General features: G+C 38.8%; 1 protein-coding gene across 12 annotated transcripts in view; it reads left to right on the forward strand.

Annotated features, from left to right (window-relative positions):
- syne2b (spectrin repeat containing, nuclear envelope 2b) overlaps positions 1–23,455 on the forward strand; it is a 160,036-nt gene that overhangs the window by 83,736 nt on the left and 52,845 nt on the right. For 11 of the 12 annotated variants that reach the window (XM_044374145.1, XM_044374144.1, XM_044374147.1 and 8 more), the window contains 22 exons: positions 4,838–5,077; positions 6,145–6,267; positions 7,308–7,423; positions 8,226–8,337; positions 8,590–8,724; positions 9,467–9,628; positions 9,722–9,916; positions 11,023–11,127; positions 11,722–11,841; positions 11,970–12,170; positions 12,263–12,436; positions 13,086–13,217; positions 15,274–15,467; positions 15,587–15,722; positions 16,363–16,593; positions 18,089–18,235; positions 18,724–18,900; positions 19,364–19,519; positions 19,627–19,767; positions 20,008–20,178; positions 21,847–21,980; positions 22,228–22,432. In XM_044374145.1, coding sequence (XP_044230080.1) covers positions 4,838–5,077; positions 6,145–6,267; positions 7,308–7,423; positions 8,226–8,337; positions 8,590–8,724; positions 9,467–9,628; positions 9,722–9,916; positions 11,023–11,127; positions 11,722–11,841; positions 11,970–12,170; positions 12,263–12,436; positions 13,086–13,217; positions 15,274–15,467; positions 15,587–15,722; positions 16,363–16,593; positions 18,089–18,235; positions 18,724–18,900; positions 19,364–19,519; positions 19,627–19,767; positions 20,008–20,178; positions 21,847–21,980; positions 22,228–22,432 — 3,507 coding nt within the window. The remainder of the gene's footprint in view (positions 1–4,837; positions 5,078–6,144; positions 6,268–7,307; positions 7,424–8,225; positions 8,338–8,589; positions 8,725–9,466; positions 9,629–9,721; positions 9,917–11,022; positions 11,128–11,721; positions 11,842–11,969; positions 12,171–12,262; positions 12,437–13,085; positions 13,218–15,273; positions 15,468–15,586; positions 15,723–16,362; positions 16,594–18,088; positions 18,236–18,723; positions 18,901–19,363; positions 19,520–19,626; positions 19,768–20,007; positions 20,179–21,846; positions 21,981–22,227; positions 22,433–23,455) is intronic. The other variant, XM_044374149.1, reaches the window with a different exon arrangement.

Consider the following 23,455-nt stretch of genomic DNA (forward strand, 5'->3'; position numbering starts at 1 on the left):
CTGAGGAGTAATTTGGCACCTCAGAGGTTTAAATTTCCCTCCCACACTGGTTTGTTTAAGTCTCATGTATGTATATAAGAATTATGATACATGAGGCTCTGGTGCAGGGAGAAATATTAAAGACATATTTGCATGTCTGTGAACGCTGTGCTTGTGTGAACTGTGACACAAACAGACCGTCTGTCTGTGTTCTCCAGCAGCTGAATGTCGCAGCTCTGACTCATAGTGTAGGTTAATGATCTGTTTGTTTTTACTATCTCAGTGATGATAACATGATAATGCGGACAGTGTCACCATTTACCGCTGTAAACACAACTGTCATATTAAATTTGATGTGTGTGTGTTTTATGGCTCGGTGCCAACAGCTTCAGGGTTAAAACATCCTTTAGAACAAAGTCCCTTAAACTTTCACTGCTGCTGCTGCTTTGTGGATTAAACTTCAACTAAGTTTTTGGTGCCAAAGAGAACCATCTTTAAATTAAAGTGACCATAAAATAGAAATGTAAAATGTTAAAGAGAAGTGGATTTTGTAAATGGAATATGATGATCTGACACACACACACATATAAAAACATGGAATAAAAAATGCTACAGTAAAAATTGCAATTTTGCAATTTCATTTTAAAATACTGTCATTAATTCATCATTTCAAGGAAGGAAATTATTAGAATTATTGATTGGCAATTTGTGTCATATTTTTGTAATTTTTTTTGATTGTTAACACATAATTTAAACACAAATTTTAAAGAAAAAGTGATTATTCATTCCAAGGGTATTCTATAAACTATACATTCAACATTCATCATATAAACTCTGAGCTATAACCAATATTGCTTTTTGTAGTTGACATTTGATGATATTCACCTGACAACAGCAACATGCAGAAGTGGAAATAATGAATAACACATCTATATAAAAACATGTCTTTTTCTATTTTTAGCTTTTTTTAAAATTACAGTCTGAATAATAACTCACATTGTAAAATTTAATAACATTAACACAGTTTAACACAAGTTATGAACCCAGCATTGTACTGCATCCCAAAAATATTTTCCGAATATCTTTAAAATAGTTTTAAAATATACAATATCTAGATGTAAGATACTATTGTCATTCCTGGACATAAACTGTTGGATGATATTATTGTTCCTTCCTTGTTCTCAGGTCAGAGCGTCCCCGGATGAGTCTCAGTGACCAGAATTCATTAAGGGTTCACATTTTATTATTTTATCTGCTTGTAAATGAAAGACTGTCCAATCAAAATCAGGGAAAATGAAAGAATAACTCTGTCAATCTTTAACCCAAAGCCCTCTAGTTCAAACATCAAATAGTTTTATTACCTATTTGGCCACTGCTGTGACTCTCTTTTAAATGTATTGATGCTCCATATAATAATATTTTAGGGCAATATATTTAGGGCCTGAGCCCCAAAGTGGTGAAGACCCTCTTGTATCTGTTCTGTTTCTTTCTTTCTTTATTATCTCGCCACTTCAGACCTAAATTTGACCCCCTAAACATCGGTATCAGCTTCAAACTTTAATACATGACTTATCAAACTGTGCTGAACAAAAGTTATTAAAAACTTTGTAATAACTCGAACAGTTTAGATTCAATAAGCCCTGAAAGTTGGGAGTGCCACATCGCACCTTACAATGTAAACCAATGGGGAGGCGATCTCTTGGCATGGACTTTGTGCCAAACTGAGGCGTCTGACATCTAAACTATAAGTCCGACCACTTTCAAACCTGTATCAATGGATTCGCTACAAAAATTCCTACAAAAATATGATTTTTAATGTAAGATTTGGCCAAAGTCATGAGATTTATGAGGATATTTCCACTAGAAGACTGCTCTGAAATCCTGCTCTCAATCTGACAGGGAGAAGGAGGGAAGAAAGGCGTGGGATGTGTGTGACAGTTGAATGTAGCCCAGTTTTATGGGGTCTAAATACTTACAGTACATTATATACAAACTTTGTATGAAGTTTGGGGTTATTATCATTTATTTTACAATAATTGTAGGTCTTATATGTATAATCAGTCGTGGGGATGACCTATGAGGGGAAGGGAAAAAATGGAGTGAGGATGACTGTTAAGTGATAAAGTGCTGCAGAAGTGCTGCAGAAAAATAAAAATAAAAATAAAAATAACTAAATTTCCGGTCACACCAAACTTTACATGTTTGTGAAGTCAGACCTGTCAGCCCAGGTCTGGAGACATCTACATGCCCGTGACAGAAGCCTGTAGACTGCACCGCCACCACCGACGTGCGCAAGGGTGTGAAGGCCCGTTCAACGCTGCTTGCAGCTTTAATTTAGATTGTGACTGGAACTCTCTTTTTTGTTGATTGAACTGAGGACATACAGACTAGGACTTATAGAGAGCAACTGTTTAACAAACACTAACTGCCAGCTGCTGGTATTTGCATTGAGGGCGCAGTGTGGCTGCAGAGGTGGTGACCAAACATACAAAGATCAGGAGGTCAGAAATCAACGAATCAAGAGCTGTAGTTTGAAACTCAGCCAAGAACTCCCTTACTACCAAACAAACACATGAAAACATCTAACAGGCTGCAGTTTAGTGTTTGTTTAGTGGTTTTTATATCCAATTGAGGTTTGTGTAAATTCTCTGAATACTATTTATATCTAAAATGCATGTATTGTTATCAAGATCTAAAGGTTGTTTATTCCTTAAAAGTTCCTAAAATTTCCTAACAAGTTTACATTTTGGACATACAATATTTTTACCCATCAGCATCCATATTTTATGGGCTTGTCTCATGTTTAATGTTTAATGTTTAACTCCAGTTATCAGAGAAATTAAGACATTTCAATGACAGAAAAGTAGAAAGTCTCAAAGAATGAAAATACTCATGCAAAGTACAAAATACCCCATAATCACACTTAAAGATTTAGGACTGCAGTAGATATATTTAATTATTTATCACCTCATACCTGGTACACAGGTTTAAACTTGTACTTGACATTTTATGTTTTATGACCTGTATGACCCAGACTATGGTGCAGTGGAATTAAGTCAATGGAGTCGTGTCCTCACAGGCTTCATCATTATGTCTTTTTTCAAAGCTTTTGAAGAGCAAGAGTTTTCCTCCCAGTATTCACTCCCTGTTGACCCTGAGAGTGTAACTGGAGCCCCCATTAAAGTTTCAGAGGTTAAACACAGCCCACGTTCACACACATCACATTTGAGTGAAGCTTTGTGGGCAAACAAACACAACTTGTGAGATCTTGTCTCCTATTCAAATGTACTAAAGAGAATCCTTCTTCAATAACGCACATCTGACCTTAGCATCATATGTGAACCTTTGTGTTGTTCACAACTGACCTGAAATATTGTTTTTGGCACAATAGTGTCAGCAAAAATGAAAGCAGGTTATGAGGGTAAAGAGATTGTTAAGATATAAAAGAGGAGTCCAAAAACCAAAGGAGAAGCAAAATACAGACAGGGGAGTGTTTAGCAGGTGGCCAACCATCACATCCTGAAATCCTGAATCATGATTGGCTGAGGGCCACGTTAGAGGAGGTCCCATCAAGACAGTAATATTTATCTCAAAACTGAGATTCCCACAGTCATGTTGCTCTACACAGAGGAAAACAAACAGGAGCTTTTATGTGATATGAAAACAGTATTTGTGACTGAACTTGCAAAGTAATAAAAACATTACCCGAGCTACTGGGCTGGTTGAAAACATTTAAAATTGTTTACTAAACATATTTGAATTGGCAGATTTCTGTAAAGATAATTTACATGTACCTGCTTCAGCTGAAAAATTGCAGTCAAAACACCAGAAATTTGTGTAGCGCTTTTGAAATGTATTGTATTTGAGTAACAGTATAAAGTTGAAGCAGTTAAAGAAAGTGAAGTTGTAGCTGAAGTAGCACTGAAAGAAACTGAAGTGTCAGTGGAGATGAAAGTGCTGAAAGGAGCTGAGGACTCAGTGCAAGTGCGGAAGGAGATGAAGAGTTAGTTGGCGTGTAAGCACAAAGTGTAAGCACTGAAAGAAGTTGAAGTGTCAGTTGAACTGTGAGTGCTGAATAGAGTTAAAGAGTCAGGTTAAGTGTAAGCACTGAAAGGACTTGAAGAGTTAGTTAAAGTAGACGCACAGTTAAAGCGTAAGCATAGAAAAGAGTTAAAGACTTAATTGAAGTGCAAGCGCTGAAAGGAGTTTAAGTATCAGTGGAAGTAAAATTGCTTAAAGGAGTTGAAGAGTCTTTTCAGTGAGACTTTTCAGTGCAAGCACTGAAAGCACTGAGTTTGTTGAAGTTCATTGAAGCACCGAAAGGAGTTAAAGTGTTAAAGTGTAAGCACAAAATGTAAGCACTGAAAAGAATGAAAGTGTCAGTGTAAGTGCAGAAAGGAGTTGAAGAGTTAATTGATGTGTGGTTACTCTTCATGAAGAGCATGAAGAGTAACCACTGAAAGACATTCAGTTGTCAGAGGAAGAAAATATGTTGAAAGGCATTGAAGAGTTAGCTGTAGTGCAGACACTGAAAGTTTTTGAACAGTTTAAGAGTAAGTGGTGAAAGAAGTTGAAGAGTTAGTTGAAGTGAAATCCTGAGGTGTAAGCACTGAAAGGGATTCAAATGTCAGTTGAAGTGAAGTGTAAACATTAAAAGGAGTTGCAGCGTAAGCACTGAGAGGGGTGTAATGATAGCATGCAGGATTGACAATAATGGACCAATTCATTTGCTAAAACAATGTTAACAATTTAATAAATTAAACTCAAAACAAAGATATAAGCCAGTTTTTGCAATGTTTCTACTCTCCACATATCAAAGAAATGATTTGACGTGTGTGTGTGTGTTTTTCATGTGTAGGAGATGTTCCTGGAGATCGAGCAGAAGGTGGCCAGCCTCTCTGCACTCGGTCAGGCCGCTGATCAGCAGCAGCAGCAGCAGCAGGATGAACTGGGAGCTGTGGGATCCCAGCAGGAGGCGGCTGAACTGCTCTCCTCCAAACTGGAACTCCTGAAGTCAAACCTGGTCGTCTTCCAGCAGCTGCTAATGGACAAACAGGTAGAGGAGAGGACGATCATCCATAAAGAGCCACAGGAACAGGTACCATACATCTGGTCTGTATTACTAGATATCAGCCAATCATGTCTGGTGTCATGTCTCAAATCTTTGCCAATTTTAGGTGTATGACCTTTCTGGTTTTGTCATACTGATCCAATAAAAATATTGCAAGAACAATGTCAGACTATGAGAGAAATGCAGATATTCCTGTATATCAGGTCAATCAGTTTCATTATAAATAAACTCCAGTGTTACCAGAGTTTCTGCCCCACTATTATTCAGATAATTTATTATTTTAATGTGTCAGCATGAAGATACAATTTTAATATTTATCATCAAAACTTTCATGATGTTACAGAAGAAACTGACAAACTTTTCTTCTCAAAAAATGTTAATGTACTTTACAGGTTTAGAGGTTTCTGCTGCTGACAGCAGAGCAGACACTGCACATGTGGCAAAGTCGCTCCTTGATAATTATTAACAAGTTTGCAAATAAACCATTACAGACTCACCAGCATCTTGTTAGTTGTTTCAGTGTAGAAGTAGGTGTGTTCAGTTTCATACCTGCGGGTTCGAAGCAGGTCCCAGTTAAATCACAAGTCTTTATAAGCAAACTGCCAGTCAAGATACAAGTCTTACAGGTCTGAGTTCTGACCTTTACAAGTGTTTTCCTTTCAAAGCTTTGTTAAAGTCAAAACCAGAGACGTGAATATTTCTGTCTCGAGTGGAGTCAAGTCTGTTGAAAATCAGATCTCAAGTCAGTCACATTTCAAAAGTGTTTCAAAAGTTCTCATTTTTGTGACTTAAGTCTGACTTGAGTCCAAGTCTAACATATAAAGACTAACTCTTCTTAGACATATTTGTAATCTGATAATAAATAAACGTACATGTTCACAAACTAACAAATGACCACAACATGCCTCCAAGATGTTGATCGATACTATCATTAGACAATAGCTATGACAAACTTTTCTTAGACTCTGAAACACTTGTTAGTTGAAATCATTTTGGTTTTAATAATGAAAGCAATGCTGACAAGAACCATTACCATAAAAATGATGCTTAAAACGCTGATAAACTTCTTTCTTTCTTTTATCATTCCTCCTCAGACGTCGGTACCTCAGGCAGAGCGCCACCTTGAGCCGAGGTTGAAGCGCAGCAGCAGTGTTCAGGAGATTTTCTCTTCACCGAGAAACAAACTGCTCAGACAGAGCAGCCTGCAGCAGCAGAAGGTAGTCGGACTCAACTGACTGTTGAGATTTACAGTTTGACTGATGTGGGATTTTTGAAGGGATGCCAGTGTTTTTAGAGTAATGTCTTCAAATGAATGATTTATCTTCTCATCAAATTTTGACCTTTTTTGAGCTTTTTGACCATCACAGGACACTAAACGTCTGTGCTGAAACGCAAAACTAATAAATAAAACTGTTTTTACTGATATTTTTCTGTAGCTTTGAGGAAACAAGTCTATATCAGAGGTGGATGACATGACTGACTGGACAATATTACATAATGAATAAATAAACATCAACCTCGCTGTAAAGCAAACTAGCATATTGGTTTTATTGATTTTGAGGTTGTGGTGGTCGATGTGTCTTTTTCACTTTTCCAGGTTGTTCTTTGTTTGTTATTTATTTTTTTATTGACATTCAGCATCAAACTAACATTTCCATATGATGTATTTCAGATACTGTATGTACGTAATAGCACTTTTCAGAAGAACACACACACACAGAGAAAAGAGAATTAGGGATCGACCTTTTCTTAACAACATGATCATTGATTTGTGAAAATAAAATCAGGCTAATGGGGCGTTCCATAGCTAACCCAGTTTTCCCAGTGTGAGGCAAATTGTTCCAATGTATGATTAACGGATGCTGTTCTCTTCTCCATTGTGTAAATGTCCATTGTAATTGTATTTAAAGTTGGGTTCTCCTATGATAAGCATTTCCTAGTAAGAGTCTTTTTAGCCACCAGCACTATATTCATTACATGTTTATCTCTTTTCAACCTTTCCAGGTTGTTCTTGAATTCAAACCAGCAACTCTCCGAGCATCCTTCCTCTATGTGTCCCACACTTCTGCTGTTTTTGAGCAAATGCAACATCAGGAAGGCCTTTAGTAATGTAGCGAAGCCCAAGATAGATCCTGTTGTCTTCATACTCTCAGTGGTCATTTTGAGTCACTTATATGTTATATGTCATAAACCTTATATGTTAAATATGGTAAATAAAGCTGCTACATGTTGTTGTTTGTTTGTGTTTGTTGTGCAGGAGTTGGAGCAGCAGCTGACCGAGCAGAGAGGTTTGACTCAGGCCATCGCGCGGCAGGGCAGCAGAGCTCGACTCCACAGCCTGGAGACGGAGGACCACAGCCTGCCGTCGCCACGGTAACACGTTACATCTTCACTGTTATATGATCATATGTAGGCTCCTTTTTATGTTAAATGCATTACAGTGTGTGTATGTGCTTCTGTTCTGTTTTTCTTTATCTTAGTTAATTTTACCAATTTTAATTCAGCTACACAAAAATAAATAAAGTCATTTTATCCTTTATGAGTCCTTAAAGAAAAAAAATCTGCCAATGAGCTGGTTACTTTAACTTTTGTCCAGTACAAATCAATTTATTTCAAGAAATTTCTAGAAATAAGACACAATAAGAATAATACACACAGCAGCGCTAGAATCAAGGAAAATGACATTTTATATCAAATATATATATTTCTGTTTATATAGTGAAGTGTGATGATGTGAAATAACTGCAATGTTCATGGTTTGATTCTGGACACTGACCTGTGTTGCATGTCTCACTCTACCCCTGTTTTCTCGTCTATCTGGACTTTTTACTATCAATTAAAGGCAAATAGATAATAACATATAAATAAAATTATAAATAACATAAATATAAATACAATAATAAACAAATTAAACATATGAATGCATAAAAAAACAGGAAAAAACAGGATTTTTGTTCAGTTTATTGCAGTTTTTTATTTATTTTTTGATTCAGTGCAGTTTGATTTTTATATCCATTTCCTAATTTGGACAAAAGTAGGAATGTGATTAGAACAGAAAGAAAGAAAGATTAACAAAAGAAAGAAAATGACAGAAACTAATAAAAAAAAAGAAAGACAGAGAAATGGAGTGAAAATGAAATGAAGTGTTAATTTTCGGCTTTTTCTCTCCCCGCAGGTCGCCTCCCGCTGAGGCTGATGTGGAGGAGGACTCTGCTCAGAAGAAGTGGGATCGTCTTCACAGTCAGCTGCTGGCTTTGGAGGAGAGCTGGCTGCTTCCTCCCTCTGAAGTAAAGTCTTCATCATGAGAGCTGAAGTGCTTGATTATCACTTTTCAAATACAAAAAAAAAAAAGAAAAGAAAAGAGAAATCGGTGTCCCTGCCATGCTTGATTATCACCTTCTTTTAGCAGAAGGCACTTTGTTTTCTCTTTTGGTGTTATGGGGGACTCCTGCAGGGTTTGATAAGAGTCGTGTTTTTTTTTCTGATGTTTTTTTCCGTCTTCTTCCCTTTATATGTGACTCTTTCTTGTCTGTCTGAAGGTGACAAACTCATCTGGGAGGCTCGGTAATGGAACAGCGGGACGTATGATTGGCACACAAACCGTGAAAGAGTTCCAAACTCACATCGGACATTTGAGAGAGCTGGGACACGCGGCCGCAGAGCTTCTCAGTCCGGTGAGGAGCCGTTATGATGGAGGTTTATCGGACAGGATGTGACGTGTGACTCCTGGTTTCATTCGCTCCACCCAGATTTTCCCAACCTGGGGTTTAAGGTCCTTCTAAGGGGTCACAAGATGACTAAACCCTTAAAATCCTGTTTTCCCCTTTTATGTGTAGCTTTAAAGCATAAGGCTCACTTCCTGTTTCATGGAAAGAGAAAAATAAACTGGAAACAACCTCAGATTTACCACCTTGATAAGAGCAAGATAGCACAAAAAGTTCAGGGAACAAAACATAATGGAGAAGAGTTTTATTAAAGTGCAAAAAAACCCAACAACACTAGTTTCTTGTCTAGTCTTTGTAGATCAGATTTCGATCAGATTTCTTTGTGGTTTGATGAAATGAAACTGAGCTCAAAATAAAATTGTGTCTGTCTGGAATCTCTGCCCACCACACGAGATGTATTTTGACATCACACTTTACAACAAGAGGAACAACAAACATGAAAGACGGCTGGCTGGACACATGCTGTTGTAAAGGTGCTTCTTCAATAACACGACACATAGCAGCCTCCTCTTCCTCTTCCTCTTCCTCCCTGAATAAGTTCTGACTATGAAATGTTTCATGACAAAAGTCAGAAAAAGCAAAATCAGATCTGAAAACTATTTAAACTCACGTCCTGTCTCAACTTCAGAAAAAACTTGATGTTCAAGACAAGTTTGTCTTCTAGTTTGAGATCTTACTATCTGCTCTCCAGGCCTCCCCCGCGGACGACGGCTCCCATCAGACGCTGGACGAGGGTTTATTCGATGTTTTGTCCGGGTTGTCCCTGTCTCTGTCCTCCATCAACAACCTGCTGCACTCGCCTGCCAGGACGACACACGAAGAAGACGCACAGCAGAGGCTGCTACAGCTGCAGGTGGGACGAACACTCAGTTATGTTCAGTTCATCATTAATTAGGACCATAATTAAGACTTCCCTTGTTAGGACAATGATGTCGTTCCTTTTCAGAGTCTGTCAGCAGAGCTGTCCACCCTCAGCAGTGAGTTGGCTTCTCAGGGTTCAAAGGTCAGCGGTGTCCTGGGGTCGGGGTCGGGTGAGCGGTGTGCAGACGACCTCTGCAGATTCCTTCCTGTGGTCCAGGCTGCTCTGACCAGCAGAGAGAAGCAGCTCAGAGACCTGCTGGAGGAGACGGCGAAGCAACAGGTCAGACTTCACTAACTTTAATTTTACTACACAGCTTGAAGATGAATACAATCAACCACCCAGAAAATAACATACAACCGCTACAACCACTTTACACTGGATCATGCTGACAACAGCTGGAGTTGAACTGAATATTTACTCTCATTCGGAGCAGACATAGTTTTTTTTTTTCTTTCTGTTCTTGCTGTTGCCAGGTGATGGTTGTCAGTCTTGTTTTTGCTGGATGATGCTGCTTTTTTTGGCTTTTTCCAAAGAGTTTTAAAAAAGGTCTTTAAGAGCCAAATGATCTCAACCTGTGAAGGAGCATGTAAACATTCAGACTGATTTAAACCCTTTAACATCCACCCTATTTGACATACTCAAATGGAAAAGCTTATAACAGAAGAACTGTAAGGCCATGATGCATGTATTAGGCTTCATTTGACATCTTCTAGTTTCTGGAAATATGTTTGTTTAGCATGTGGCTAAAACACAAACAAAACTACATCAGTTCAAATAAGGCTCAAATAAGTGTTTTTGGTCCTCGTCTATAATGAGTCATATTTGAATAACAATAATTAAGACATACTTTATGCCAGAACTATGCAGAACACCATAAACCTTCTACATCTTGTCAACCTTTATAAAATTCCAGACCTCCAGGTCTAATCTTATGGGAGCTAGGGGAGTTTTTAGTTTGTGGTGTCACTGGTGTCCCTGAACCTCTCCAGTTATCTCCAGTTGGCCAAATTGTGCCAACTGCTTTGACTCATTACTGGTTAAAGCATGAAAATCCATAAAAATTTAAATAGAAGGATTTCACCTGATAGCAAAGTGTTTGTTTTTGTCTTCCTGTATAACCCTCTTTTACCGTGCAGTGATATTTTAATCAGTATGGTTATTTTATTATTATTTAATGATCTGTGTGATGCTTCTACTATCTTCTGGATCATTTTCCTGTAACTCACCTCCTCAATATTATACCAAGTCCAAAACTTACCTATAACAAGCACAGCCGTAACTCTTTTCTTCTGACGTTTTATCAGAAACATGAAATATTTTTCCTGTTTGTTCACTTTGTTCAGTGTTTGGAAGCATGCAACAGTGTTGTCTGTCTAACCCAACAGAGACTCCTTAAAGAGTTGCATGCAGCCTTCACCTCTAACCAGACAACTGTTCAGCACATAATTAATGAATCCAATGGAACGCCGGGACTTAACGAACGACTGCAGGTAACGTTTCCATAGAGTTGTCTAACTGTTGCAGAATGCTCGTATTATAAACATGTCAGAACGTGTAAACGCTGTTTGTTGTTAATTTAAATGAAGGTCTGTCTTATTAATATTTTACCATACAATTACATCGTCAACTCTTTAGCTCATGATTCTCTGTCATGATGGACAAAACTAATTGTTTGAAAGGTCAAAGGTCATGCATGTCAACCTTGTTATTGTAAATCTATACAGTAGGTTGCATTTTATACAACCCAAATGAAATGAACAAATGTTAAAAGTTGTCAGAAAATAACATTACAAGGAAAAATATAAGCTGCAATCAAACATAGAGAATCTATCTGGTTATGTGAGGGAGTTTCCTGTTTTATTTACTGGTATTTATCAGTTCAATACAATGCATCATACATATGATACAGTAAACCATTTTAACCGTATGTAACATCAGCCAACAGCCTGTTCTTCATCTGGAGATCTAAAATGTTCAATAACGTCAAAGATAACTGTGTCTGCATTCGGGGGTTAGGGTTAGTTTCGCCTGTTTGTCTGCTGTCATAAACTTTTATTACAGTGGATGTGTGTTTTATTTTGCAGGCTGTGGTTCAGATGCAGGAGTCTCTGCAGCTGCAGGCTGAGCAGGTGAACTCTCTGCTAGAGGAGGCTGACGGACAAAACCTGCCCGCCTCTCTCATTCACCAGGCCACACGGCTGCAGGTACGTTAGCTGCTGTATGTCATACATGAGTCGGGTGTTTAAAGGGAAACTTACTCCCTAAACATAAAGGAAATATGAGAAGATTAAGTTGCCATATGCATCTTCAAATTGTGTTTTTCCATTTGCAGGGTGAGCTGGACGGTACACTCTGCGGTGTTCGCTCCCGCTGTGAGGAGCTGAGGAGCGGCGTGGAGCTGCAGCAGCAGTACGAGCGGCTGGTCCACAGCCTGAAGGAGTTGCTCGATCTGGGCTCTGAACGTCTCACACAACAGCCTGACACGGCGCTCCAGAGCAGAGCTCAGCTCCAGCAGCAGCTCAACAGTCATACGGTCAGTGTGTGAGAGAAACAGATGATCTCACTACTAAGATCCTAAAATGTTTAAAAATCATCTTAAACACCACACATCCTTTTTATTTTCAGAAGTTCTTCCAGTTCCTGGGCCAGCATTTTCACATCCTGCAGTACTTGACCCAGAGAGTTCCAGAGAGCGCCCTCCAGAGTTGGGAGGGTGTAGTGGCGGGTCTGCAGGATGAAGTGGCCCGACTGCAGCAGCGTGGACTCGAGAGAGGAACCAGTATGCAGGAAACCTTACAGGTAGCAATGCAGTTCATTTATGTGAGTGTGAAGTAAAGTTATAAAAGATTAATACAGTAATAGAAAAAGTGTTAAATCCCCCCAGAAAAGATACAAACAAGCAACCTGAGAGCCAACAAGACAAGAAACTACTTAAAAATGTTGAAATATGATGTACAATTCAGTATGGGACCATAATTTTGTGTAAATAATTATGGCCCCAGAAGTATTATATATGTAACTACAGCTTGTGTTATGGACCAAGCAGTAAAATATGGGAAGGTTTGTTGAGGATTTTTCATTTTAGGTTTAGCTTAGCTGTTAATTATGTTAATTGCCAGTTTTTTACTCTGACATTTGAAACTATAAGATGTCAAACAGACCATAACAACTTTCCAACAAGCACAGGAATGTGGCTTATTATATCAGTCATTCCTAATAAAGTAAAACAATATAGTGTCAGAAATATCAGCTGTGGTCTGGATTAATCCGCCCACTGAAATTCATTTAAATGCATTTATACATAAGAGTGAACAACAGTGAATGCAAATTATGAACAAGTGGAGTTAATTAGAGCTACCATGAAATTAGAAGAATCATTAAAAAGCAAATTTAATTTTACTAACAGCATCATCTCTTCTGTTTATGATCATCTCTCCGTCGGTCTCAGATGTGGTCACGGTGGGAGGAGGACAGCACCTGGTCCGACTCCCTGCTGAGAGACACAGAGACTTCATTTCCCAAGAGGCATGGCGGGAGGGATTCTGAGGAACAGATATCAAGGAGGCTCTCTGTCTACCAGGTAATTTTTATTAATATGTGATCTTTCTGACTGTCGGGGGATGATCCTGATTTAGGCAGCCAACCAGAGGACAGAGCGCATGTTGTAATGTTCTCATTTGGAGACTCCAAAACCTAATCGGCCCAATTAAAGCGGGACTGCACACTTAAATGTGTTTTTTGAGCTGTAAACTAAATTATGTAACTGTACTGTGATGAAACACTGGTTTGGTGACACCAAATTTATAAAAACCCATTTCATGGGTTGAAAATGGCTCAACACGTTTTCTTTTTGTTTTAAATCAGCCCTGAACCTTACAAAGCCAATGATGACATGGAGTTGACTGTTTGGGGCTTATCTACGTCATGAAATACCTCCCCGTGTCACACACTACGTTTGTTTACCTTGAGCTGTGTGCCAGAAAGGTGTTAAATAAGTAAAAGTGAAGAAACAGATGTTAAATAATAAATAACTATAAATACATCCGCTAAAGGAAAATCAGCTCACTACACATGCTGAGAACGTTTTCTGGTATTTGACGTATCGTTGACTTTATCGCCACCTACTGGCCCGGCACGCTTTTTGATTGTTTGTAGTCGTTTTTGTGTTCTTATGTGTACGGAGAATGAAGGTCCTGTGGACAGATTTTTTTTTACAATGGAGGAGGAAAATATCCTTTTAGAAAAATATCCGTATACGTGTAGTCGAGGCCTTTAAATACAAGCAAATGGGTTGTTTTTTGTAGGAGTACATGATGTTCCTCGGCTTTGATGTTAGTTATCAGCTGAGTGGGTACATCCAACTAGAATTAATTTTGGTTCATATTCCCTGTTGCTCTGCTGTGAGATTGGAAATGTGTCTCTTATTTATCTGAGATGGACGAGGTGTTGCAGCTCGTCCGATGGTCAACGAAGTGTGTGTGTGTTAGAAGAGATGAAGGAGGCACGAGGAGGTGTAGCTCTCACAGCTGCTAGTTTAAGACATCTCACTCTCAGCTCGTCAAACTGAGTTTTACCTTGTCAGGCGTGAACATTGAAACCTGTTTTTCTTGCTGTAATCATCCCTCCTGTTCATACTGACCATTGGAAGATCCCTTCATAAAAGTTTATCTGAAGCTAATATGAAGCTTCAGCGTCCAAATGAGTCAAATCAAGTAGATATCTTTCAACGTTACAGTCTTTTTAGTGTCAAAGTTCCTCTTTTTGTTACTATACTTCCACCTGCAGCTCAACAGGGAAACACTGTCCGAGGAAACACAAAGAGGGAATTTGATGCTAAAAAGACTGTAAATGTGTCAGATATCCACTTGATATGACTAACTCAGACTGCTGAAGCCTCATATAAGCTTCACAGAGACTTTTAAATGACTGTGTGGACACACTGTGGATTTTGGCCTCCATCACTTACATTGAAAGCACATTTGAAGGATCTTTTAATATCCAGTATGAACAGGAGGAATGATTACAGTGAGGAAAACCTCTTTCACTGTTACTGTGGACACCTGACTGTTGTTTTAAGACACATTTTAAAAACTGTGAACCTGTCCTTTAATGCTAATGTTCATGCTAGCATGCTAATTAAAGGATAAGTCTGGCTATTTTCTATATTTTTCTTACTGTCAACAAATCTCATGTTTGGATCCAAACCAACAATGAACTGATCTACTAACAAGAGCTGTGTGCCTGATATATCTTATTCCTCTGTGCCGTAGAGCTCTGTATTTGTCCAAAACTCAAACAAACAAACAAACAAACAAAAAAACAGTCAATAACAAGTGAGTTGCTTCGCCCTGAAGGCAGTGGTTATGTAGTTTGTTTAGAAACGCCTCCACTCTCAGGAGAGAAGTTCCTTGTAAGGCAGACACCACTGAGCATGTGCAGGAATGCGCATTTACAGAGCTTGTTGCTAGCCTGTTGTGCTACATATCACAGCCTCTTGACTTGACTCATACATGTACAGTGGCGTTTGCCTTACAAAGAACTACTCTCCAGAGACTAAAAATGTGATCGCTACGGTCTGTGGCACTGAGGAATGAATTTATCGGTGTGTGTTACAAAATTGTGTTATTCTCTGGCAGGAGCTGGACGGCGTTCTGGAGGGGAACAAGGCGCGATTCGGTCGGATGCTGGAGGTGGGGCTAAGACTGCAGAAGGCGGGCTGTAGGGGAGTGGGCGTGGCCAGCAGCGAGCTGGAAGCACGCTGGAGAGCTCTGCACAGGAGGGTGAAGCAAGAAAGCGTTAACACAGAGAGGAACAGGAAGTTGAAGAATAGGTGAGCTTAACAACATGTTTTCAGTTTTAAATAAAATAGCATGAGATAAGAATCTATATACATATAATAAAAGTCATTATTTAGATGCTACTGTATTCTGTTTTTCCTCCCAATAACAGGTTTGTTTGTGGTTCTGCTGTACTGACCGACTGGATGGGCGGCGCCAGAGAGCTGATTGACAAATGGAGTCAAATCACCTCAGCCAATGAGGACACAGATCTCGAGCAGAGGCGCGAGCACTACCATGAGTTTATGGTGAGTTTACAGATGGAAACAATCACTAAACCCAGAGAACCAAATGTATTATTACATTTGTTGCAAGAAATGACATCATCAGCAGGATTGACAAGAACGTGCCATAAAAATTAATTATATACCTCAAGTTTTTCTTCACATTGTCTTAAAGTTTGTCCATGTGGGATTAGAATTTGAGCAGCAAGTTTTGATGTCAGTAAAGACCTTTGACATGTGTATTTGCTTCATTTTGTTTAGTTTTAAGTGGTTCAGTGATTGCAGTCGCCTCAGTGAGGGAGCGTTAAAACCAGGCTCAAGTTTTTTTAGATGTACAAGTTATATATATTCACAGTTTCAACATAATTTTAATGATCATATTTCAGTGTGTAGCAGGTTGTAACTGCACATTGAAATTTTGTAACTGAAAGGATTGTTAAACAAACTTTTTAACCAAATTTGACGATGCTTCTAGGTTATTTTTTAACTGAAAATGGCAAAGATTTATCTTTTTAATTAAAAGAGAAAATGTTGCCTCATTACCAAGCCAAGTTAACTTTTAAGCGTTGATTCATGTCGTTCAACATCAGAGAAAAACTGCAGTTTGGCCACATTTTAACTTCTGTGTCGGACAAAAATCTAAAAGAAAATGCTTCTTTGTCAGGCGTTGACCAAAGAGTTGGAAACCAAATCTGATCTAAAAGTGTCGATGATCTGCGCCGGCACCAAGCTCAGCGAATCAGAAGAAGACTCCGATAAAGATCTGGAGGATGAAGTGTCTCCACCACCACATCAGACCTCAGACCTGGACCTCAACACTCGGCTCAGACAGGTGGAGCTGAACTGGTCCAGTCTGCTGGCCGACGTCCCCGTCGTCCAACAAGCTCTGCATAAGGTGAGGAGATTCAAACATAAAGTGCAGGATGTTTCAGCGTCGTTATTATTGAATTTTAACATTATTGTATGTCGTAGTTTCTTGACTTCACTGTTTTTACTTAGAGAATCCTCCAGGTTTCTTGACTCCATGCGTTTTTGTAAATGTCAGAGGTTTTACCTGAGATTAGCCCCACAGCTCTCTGCCCACATGTACAGTACGGAGCAGTTTGATATTTCAAAAAAAGCACGCTGCAGTCTTCTTGTCACCAATTAGTTTATACATCCCCACTGAGCAGCACAATGCCCTCCTGAGGACTCTCCTCGCTCTTATTGGTGTGAAAGCCTTCTCCCTCCATCTGTCTATCTGTCTGTCTGTCTGTCTGTCTTTCTTTCTTTCTTCACTCACATCCCCTTTGCTTCCAGTATTTTTCTTCTACGCTCTTGTTTTCTTCTGCCTGTCTGTCTCATTTTTCCTAACATCCTCTCAGCTCTGCTCTTTCCGCTGTTCTCCTTGTTATTATCTGTTCCTCTCATCTCTCTTCCTCCTTTCCACCTTTTTTTTTTGCCTTATCTGTAATTTTCTCTTCACCTCTTCTGGTTCTTTGCTCTCTCATTCACCTCTTTCTCTTCTTGTATTTCTATTTTTTTCATTCCTCTCCTCTTTAGACCTTTCATGACTCCTTCGTTTACGCTTTAAGTTGAAAAGGATTTATTTTAAAAACTCGTTTCATACACGTGCATCTCAAATTTGAAACAAACACCAGTCAGAAATCACTTTAATTATTGAGTATTTGCATATTATTTTTGTTTTTTAAATTTTGGGTCAATCTGCAGTATTTCTCTCATATCTTTCAGTGCTGTTTTTTCTCAGCTTCATGCAACTGATGCTACTTTTTTTTTTACTAAAACCAAGAGAACAAGAGAGCAAAACTTTTCACGTTGCTTATTTTAACATTTAAACACTAAAAGCTACATTTTCAACTTGAGTAAAGAATTATTTGAGGAAACCAAACTGACCTGAGACGTCTGCTGGATTACCAAGTGATATTTTGTTACTACTGTTTATTTCTTGATATAGTTTGGAGTATTTGGAGTATTTGGAGTATTTGGAGTAACAACAGGTCTGGGTATCTTTTGAAATGTTTCAATACTGACGTCAGTATGAATTTTGGAACTGATGCTGAAAATTTTCAATACCTCATAAAATAAGTGTAAAAAATCTACAAAACCTTTTTTGCCCACTTAACCAACTTGTGTGTTACGATGCTTTTTAACACAGAGCAGCCATAGAAGAACTTTGCCTGAATAAAATGCAGTTTAGAATGAGTAAAAATCAGGAAATATCTGTCGAAGAATAAGAACAAGTAAACAGGACTAAGAGCCTGACCGTGCATTAGATGCATGGATTCAAGTTCGTTACTCAGCCCCAGTTGATGCTAGATGCTAGATGCTAAAGCAGAGTCAACAAACATGTGTGACAGTAAGTTTTTGACCTACCTTCTTCATCTCCTCAGCGGTGGATGGAGACGTTGACCCAGCAGGAAGCGCTGCTGGAGCTTCAGGTCTGGCTGGAAGCTGCAGAGTCTCAGTTAAAGCAACGCAGCAACCGAACCTCCTCCTGCACCAGCGCTGATCTCACTCAGCTCCTCAGATACTGCAAGGTACCACTGTTATTATTAAAACTATTATTATTATTATTATTATTATTACAAGGTAGAAATGGACACGCTGACTGTTTGAGACATTGGTGCTTTACTTTTTTTTATATTTTTGTGAGAATTCATACTTTTATCAACACCATAATCAATAAATAAGACACAAACATGTTATGTAAGTATTATTTTTTCCACCCATATTGCCAGTATTTTCATTATGTTTTTATCTGACAGCTGTACTGATAAATAATGGCTGTTGCGAGTTAAAATTGTACACAACTTCTACAAACTGTCTACTTTTGAGTGACTCTTTAATTTGATTGTTTTGCCCTCATCACCCTGAACAGGACTGGTGGGTGTAGGAAACGGATAAGAGGGACTATTGTTTTGCTGCTGTGAGAAACCTGTTCTGAGATTCTTTTTAGGGTTAACAAAGTTAATCTTGTCTGAAATGACTTACTCTCTCTCTCTCTCTCTTTCCAACTATCTCTCAGGAGTGTCAGGTGGAGATGTCCGCCCATCAGGCCACACTGGACTACGTCAACCAGCCGTTACAGACCTGCAGTACCAATGACGACCAGTGGGGGCGCTATGAACACAACCAGTTTGCAGAGGAGCAGCGTCGTCTCAACCATCAGTGGCTCAGTTTGCAGGAAACCCTCAACTCTGAGGTCAGAAAACACACGACAGCCTTTGACAAAACATCCCAACACAAGTTGAAGCTTTTTCTGGAGCTTTCAGCCGTTTCACACTGTCTTCATCCGCTCGACTTCACGAAATATCAGATTGTTTTTAGAGATTCAGCCTCACTAAACTATTTTTTTTCTTTTTCTTATGTTTATTTCTGATTATTTATGGCTCCATATCACCCTATAATTGGTTTGAATCCCATTATGTCCCATAATTCATGTAGAATAAATGTCCATTTCTGAAATAAACCATCAAACCTTAACTGGAGAGGATGAGAGCATCAACATCAGGGTTTTGAGCAAAAGAGGGATAATCTGGCTGTAATAGCAGTTATTTTGATTATTAAATTATGCTCCACAATAACTTCATGATTATATAAAACCATCATATTTGACTGAAATGTTCAGCTCTTTTATAATATCCTGACTGTGTGTTGAACTCCAGATTCAGGAGGCGGAGCAGGAGCTGAGGAGCAGAGCGGCGCGGGAGGCCCGGCTGCAGCAGATCAACAGCTGGATGACAGATCAGAACCTCTGGATGGAGTCGGCTCAGACACCCAGCAGCCTGACGGAGCTGCAGAGGAGCATCAGCACCTGCCAGGTCAGGAGTCGACATCCTCGGAGGCTTTTGCAAGGATTTATAAACAGCTACCTGTTATTAAACCTATTATAAAACTCATATATGTTTATGTTGCGTGTGTGTATCAGGACCTGCAGGAGAAGATCAAGCTGAAATCTGTGGCTCTTCAGGAGTTAAGAGACAAACACGGCGGAGGAGGAAACAGCAGCCAGGATTTTATCTGTCAGACAGATAATTCCACTCAGACGTGCGCAGCTCTCATGCAGCAGGTAAGAGATGCCAGGAAAACGTGGAAGTTAAATGTTTTATGTGCATAAAGGAAACAGGTGATGATTTAGTTTTGCAGTCTGTAGAACTGTTGTGATGCTCGGCAGCAACATTCTCTCAAAAAACAGACGTAGCATCAAATATGGATCAAGTTTTTCATTCGTACTCAAATTTTTTCAAACTGTGGTGCTTTAGTTTGTATGTAGACCCGACTCAGACATGTCCCGTCTGTTCTTATACAGAACGAATCTGTTAATCGGAGGCTGATTCAGGCGCAGCAGCTGTGGGACTGTGTGGAGAACAGACTGAATCAAATGATGCTGAAAACAGTGAGAACGTCTCAGACTCTGGATTATCACAGCGGCCCTCCGTTCTCCCTGCAGGCACACAGACATCTCCATGAAAGGCTGCAGGTAGGTAACGGCACACCTGCATGCTCTCAGGACTTTTCATGGCCAATTAAAGCTTTTTCCAAAATTAAAGAGCAGTATGTTCAGGTTCGGTGGTAGTTTGTGAATCCAGCACTACTAATGTTGGAGCCTTTAAATGCACCAACAAGGAGAGTTCTCAAGTTTTTTTTATAAACTTCTTGAGTATTTTATTTATAGCAACATAACTTTATTTAAACATATGGAGACGACGTTAGAAAACCAGTTGAAAGTGCTGATGTGGGGCTTTCACACAGAGTCTCATTCATGTCTGTAGATCATAAGATACTTTTTTTAAATAAACTGTGAATTATTAATATTTCAGACCTGATGATGATTTACAGACGTACATATACAGTACTTTCAATGACAAAAGCTCAAAAACAAGTAGGGATGAAGCCACTTTACATGTAAATAGTCTGTATTATTGTTTTATTTCTTATGTTTTTCAGCTGTGTTTGTGTTCATGAAGAGTGAAACAATCATTTTGTTCTATAATAATATTTTCAGTCATTATAACTAAAGTTACGAAGACTCCGAATATATTATTTACCCATGTTATTATTATTTTAGATGAGATTTTGATTGATAGAGTTGATTAGATTATGATAAAAGGACTCAAATATAAGAGAACAAATAGTCAGAAACCATGTCTACATATTTTTGCGAAAAAGTTCATTGCAAAAAAGATGTAAATACTCTCTAGTCCAGACTTTCCTCAGTAGGAAAAATCAAATGCTTATAACTAATGTTTCTCTGACTAGCGCCCTCTTGTGGCCGTGTGAATAATGACTCTTGTCTGTCAGGTGAGAAGGTGGAAATAGTTTATAGATGCATGAATCTCCGACCAAAGTCAACGTTGGTTTCTCATCATGATGTTCTCCAAAACATAACCAAGACATTTTAATAGCTACAAACATTAGAGTTAAAGAAACTAATTATAAATATTATATAGCTCAAGTGAAGCTTAATAGGTTTGATGATACAAACTCACCCATGTGTAGAAAATGTGGAATTGAATCAGGAACATTTATGCATTTATTTCGGTATTATAACGCTGTTTACTCCTTCTGGGAGAAGGTCCATAAAGCAATTCAAGATATGTGTAATTGTACTTTTGAGCTATGCTTTATGCTATATTTGTTGAATTTTGATGTGGAAAATAAGATATGTTTACAATGTTTACTTATTTTGCTAAAAAAATGTATCCTCATTACATGGATTTCCCATCAGGACCCATCATGGGTCGATGGCTGGAGCAGATCACTGAGTTTTTGCCTGTTGAAAAAATCACAAGTGAACGGCATTTAAGGTTGCAAGATTTCCAATCCACATGGTCTTCAGCACTATATAAAGACTATAAAATGACAAATTCACATTGGATAATGGACAACCCACAGACTGTAGTTGCATAGGAAGTTTTTTTTTTTCTTTTGTTTGTTTGTTTGTTTTTGTTTTGTCCCGTGAGCACATCTAGTCTGTATTGTCCCTGTTGTTCTGTGTGATATCGTGTTGTATAGGAGTATGTGTGTGATATGTGCTAAATTGTGAATAAATAAACACTCATATGGGTCATTATGGAAGGCAAACGTCGTCATTTAGATGTAAGTATAATAATATTCAGGTCAATTATCCTCCCCTGTTTGTGAGCAGCTTCTTCATGAGGAGACGGAAGCTTCGGAGGCAGAGTGGGACGAACTGAGTCGGACCGTCTCTTCTCTCAGAGACATGATCAGTCCTGCTGCTGCTGCTCTCCTCACCCAGCAGCTGGACAGACAGAGAGACAGGTGAGACAGAGCCGGCCAAACATGCAAACATCTCCAAAACTAAAGATATGATCACTGACGTCAGGAAAACATCACTTCAACCTTCCCAGACTACTGTTACAGGACAGAGTAGAACTTTTAGAGAGCTACAGGTATCTCAGCACAACGAAGGCTTCATTTTCTGCAGAGGTTAAATGTTTTTAATGTCATAAAGAGGAAATTTGGCGCTAAATAATCACTCACACACAGCGGTCCTTCTGTCTTCCAGTTGGACCGTGGTGTCCGGAGCGTTGGACCAGCAGCTCCAGAGGAGTCGAGCCGTCCTGCAGGTCTGGGAGGTTTACGCTCAGCTGGCTGCGTCCTTCTCCCAGCGGCTGCAGACGCTGAAGAGCGACGTCACGTCTGCGCTGAGTCGAGCACCAGAACACGACGACACGGCGGAGCAGGTCGCTGTCAAGATACACGACGTTCAGGTGAGATGGAGGATACAAAAAATGTTCAACATTTTTCACTCCCAGTAACTCAGCTTTCCTTCTCCAGTGAGTGAATTGATCCTATTTCTGTCTTCACAAACTCTTAATTCATCTGAAACTTAGAAGTTAGTTAGAAAAAGTACTTTAATCCTCCTTTATCAATTATTTATTCAGGTACATGACAGCATGGATCCATTTTCATATTTGCACTTAATAAGGAGGCTGTGACACAAGTGATGAAACTGAAATTTAAAGATCTTCAGTGTCAAAAAGCCAAACGTGTCTATAAAGTTCCTTCTCCACAAGCTGAGATTTCAGACTTTAAACAATCATTTACTGAACCTGTTTTAAAACCGTCTCAAGAGTCTGATGTCAGAGAAACTTATGACACGTTTCCATGTTTTGGGAAGTTAAATGTTCCTCCTTCTTAAAGTTGCTCCTCAAAGTGAACACAGAACATGAAACTCACAGTCTTCTCATCAAAATGACTGATGCATGTTGTTGTTCGGTTTTTACATTTGCAATTCTTATAAGAGGAAAAAAAGAGAATTTTAAAGAAAAGTAAAGTGAAAAGTGAGATCATCAACAAAATGTTCTTAAAGTAAGTTTATCACTTCACCAGCTGGATTTGTTGACTTTCAAAAAATATTTTCTATGGTTTGGAAACTCAAGACTCGGTCTTAATATACAAACTCTTAATCTCACTAATACTCAGTTTTATGGAAAGTAAAACATCCTGATCTTCTTCTCTGAATCATCATATTCAGCTTCCAGTTGTTTCAGGATCAGAGAAGCCTCCTGAAAAATGTTGTCTGCTCCTTTTTTATCATAACTTAAGATGCTGATCTCATGTTTTTGTACCATTTTTATCATTATCAATTAATCTGATTATTATTTTTTTTCGATGAATCAATTAATGGTTTTATCTACAAAATGTCAAAAAGTTCCTGCGATAATTTCCCACAATTCAAAGTGACGTCTTCAAATGTTTTCAGTTTACTGTGATGTATGAAACATAAAAAC

Source organism: Thunnus albacares, chromosome 15 (assembly GCF_914725855.1).
Source record: "Thunnus albacares chromosome 15, fThuAlb1.1, whole genome shotgun sequence".
Lineage (NCBI taxonomy): Eukaryota > Metazoa > Chordata > Actinopteri > Scombriformes > Scombridae > Thunnus > Thunnus albacares.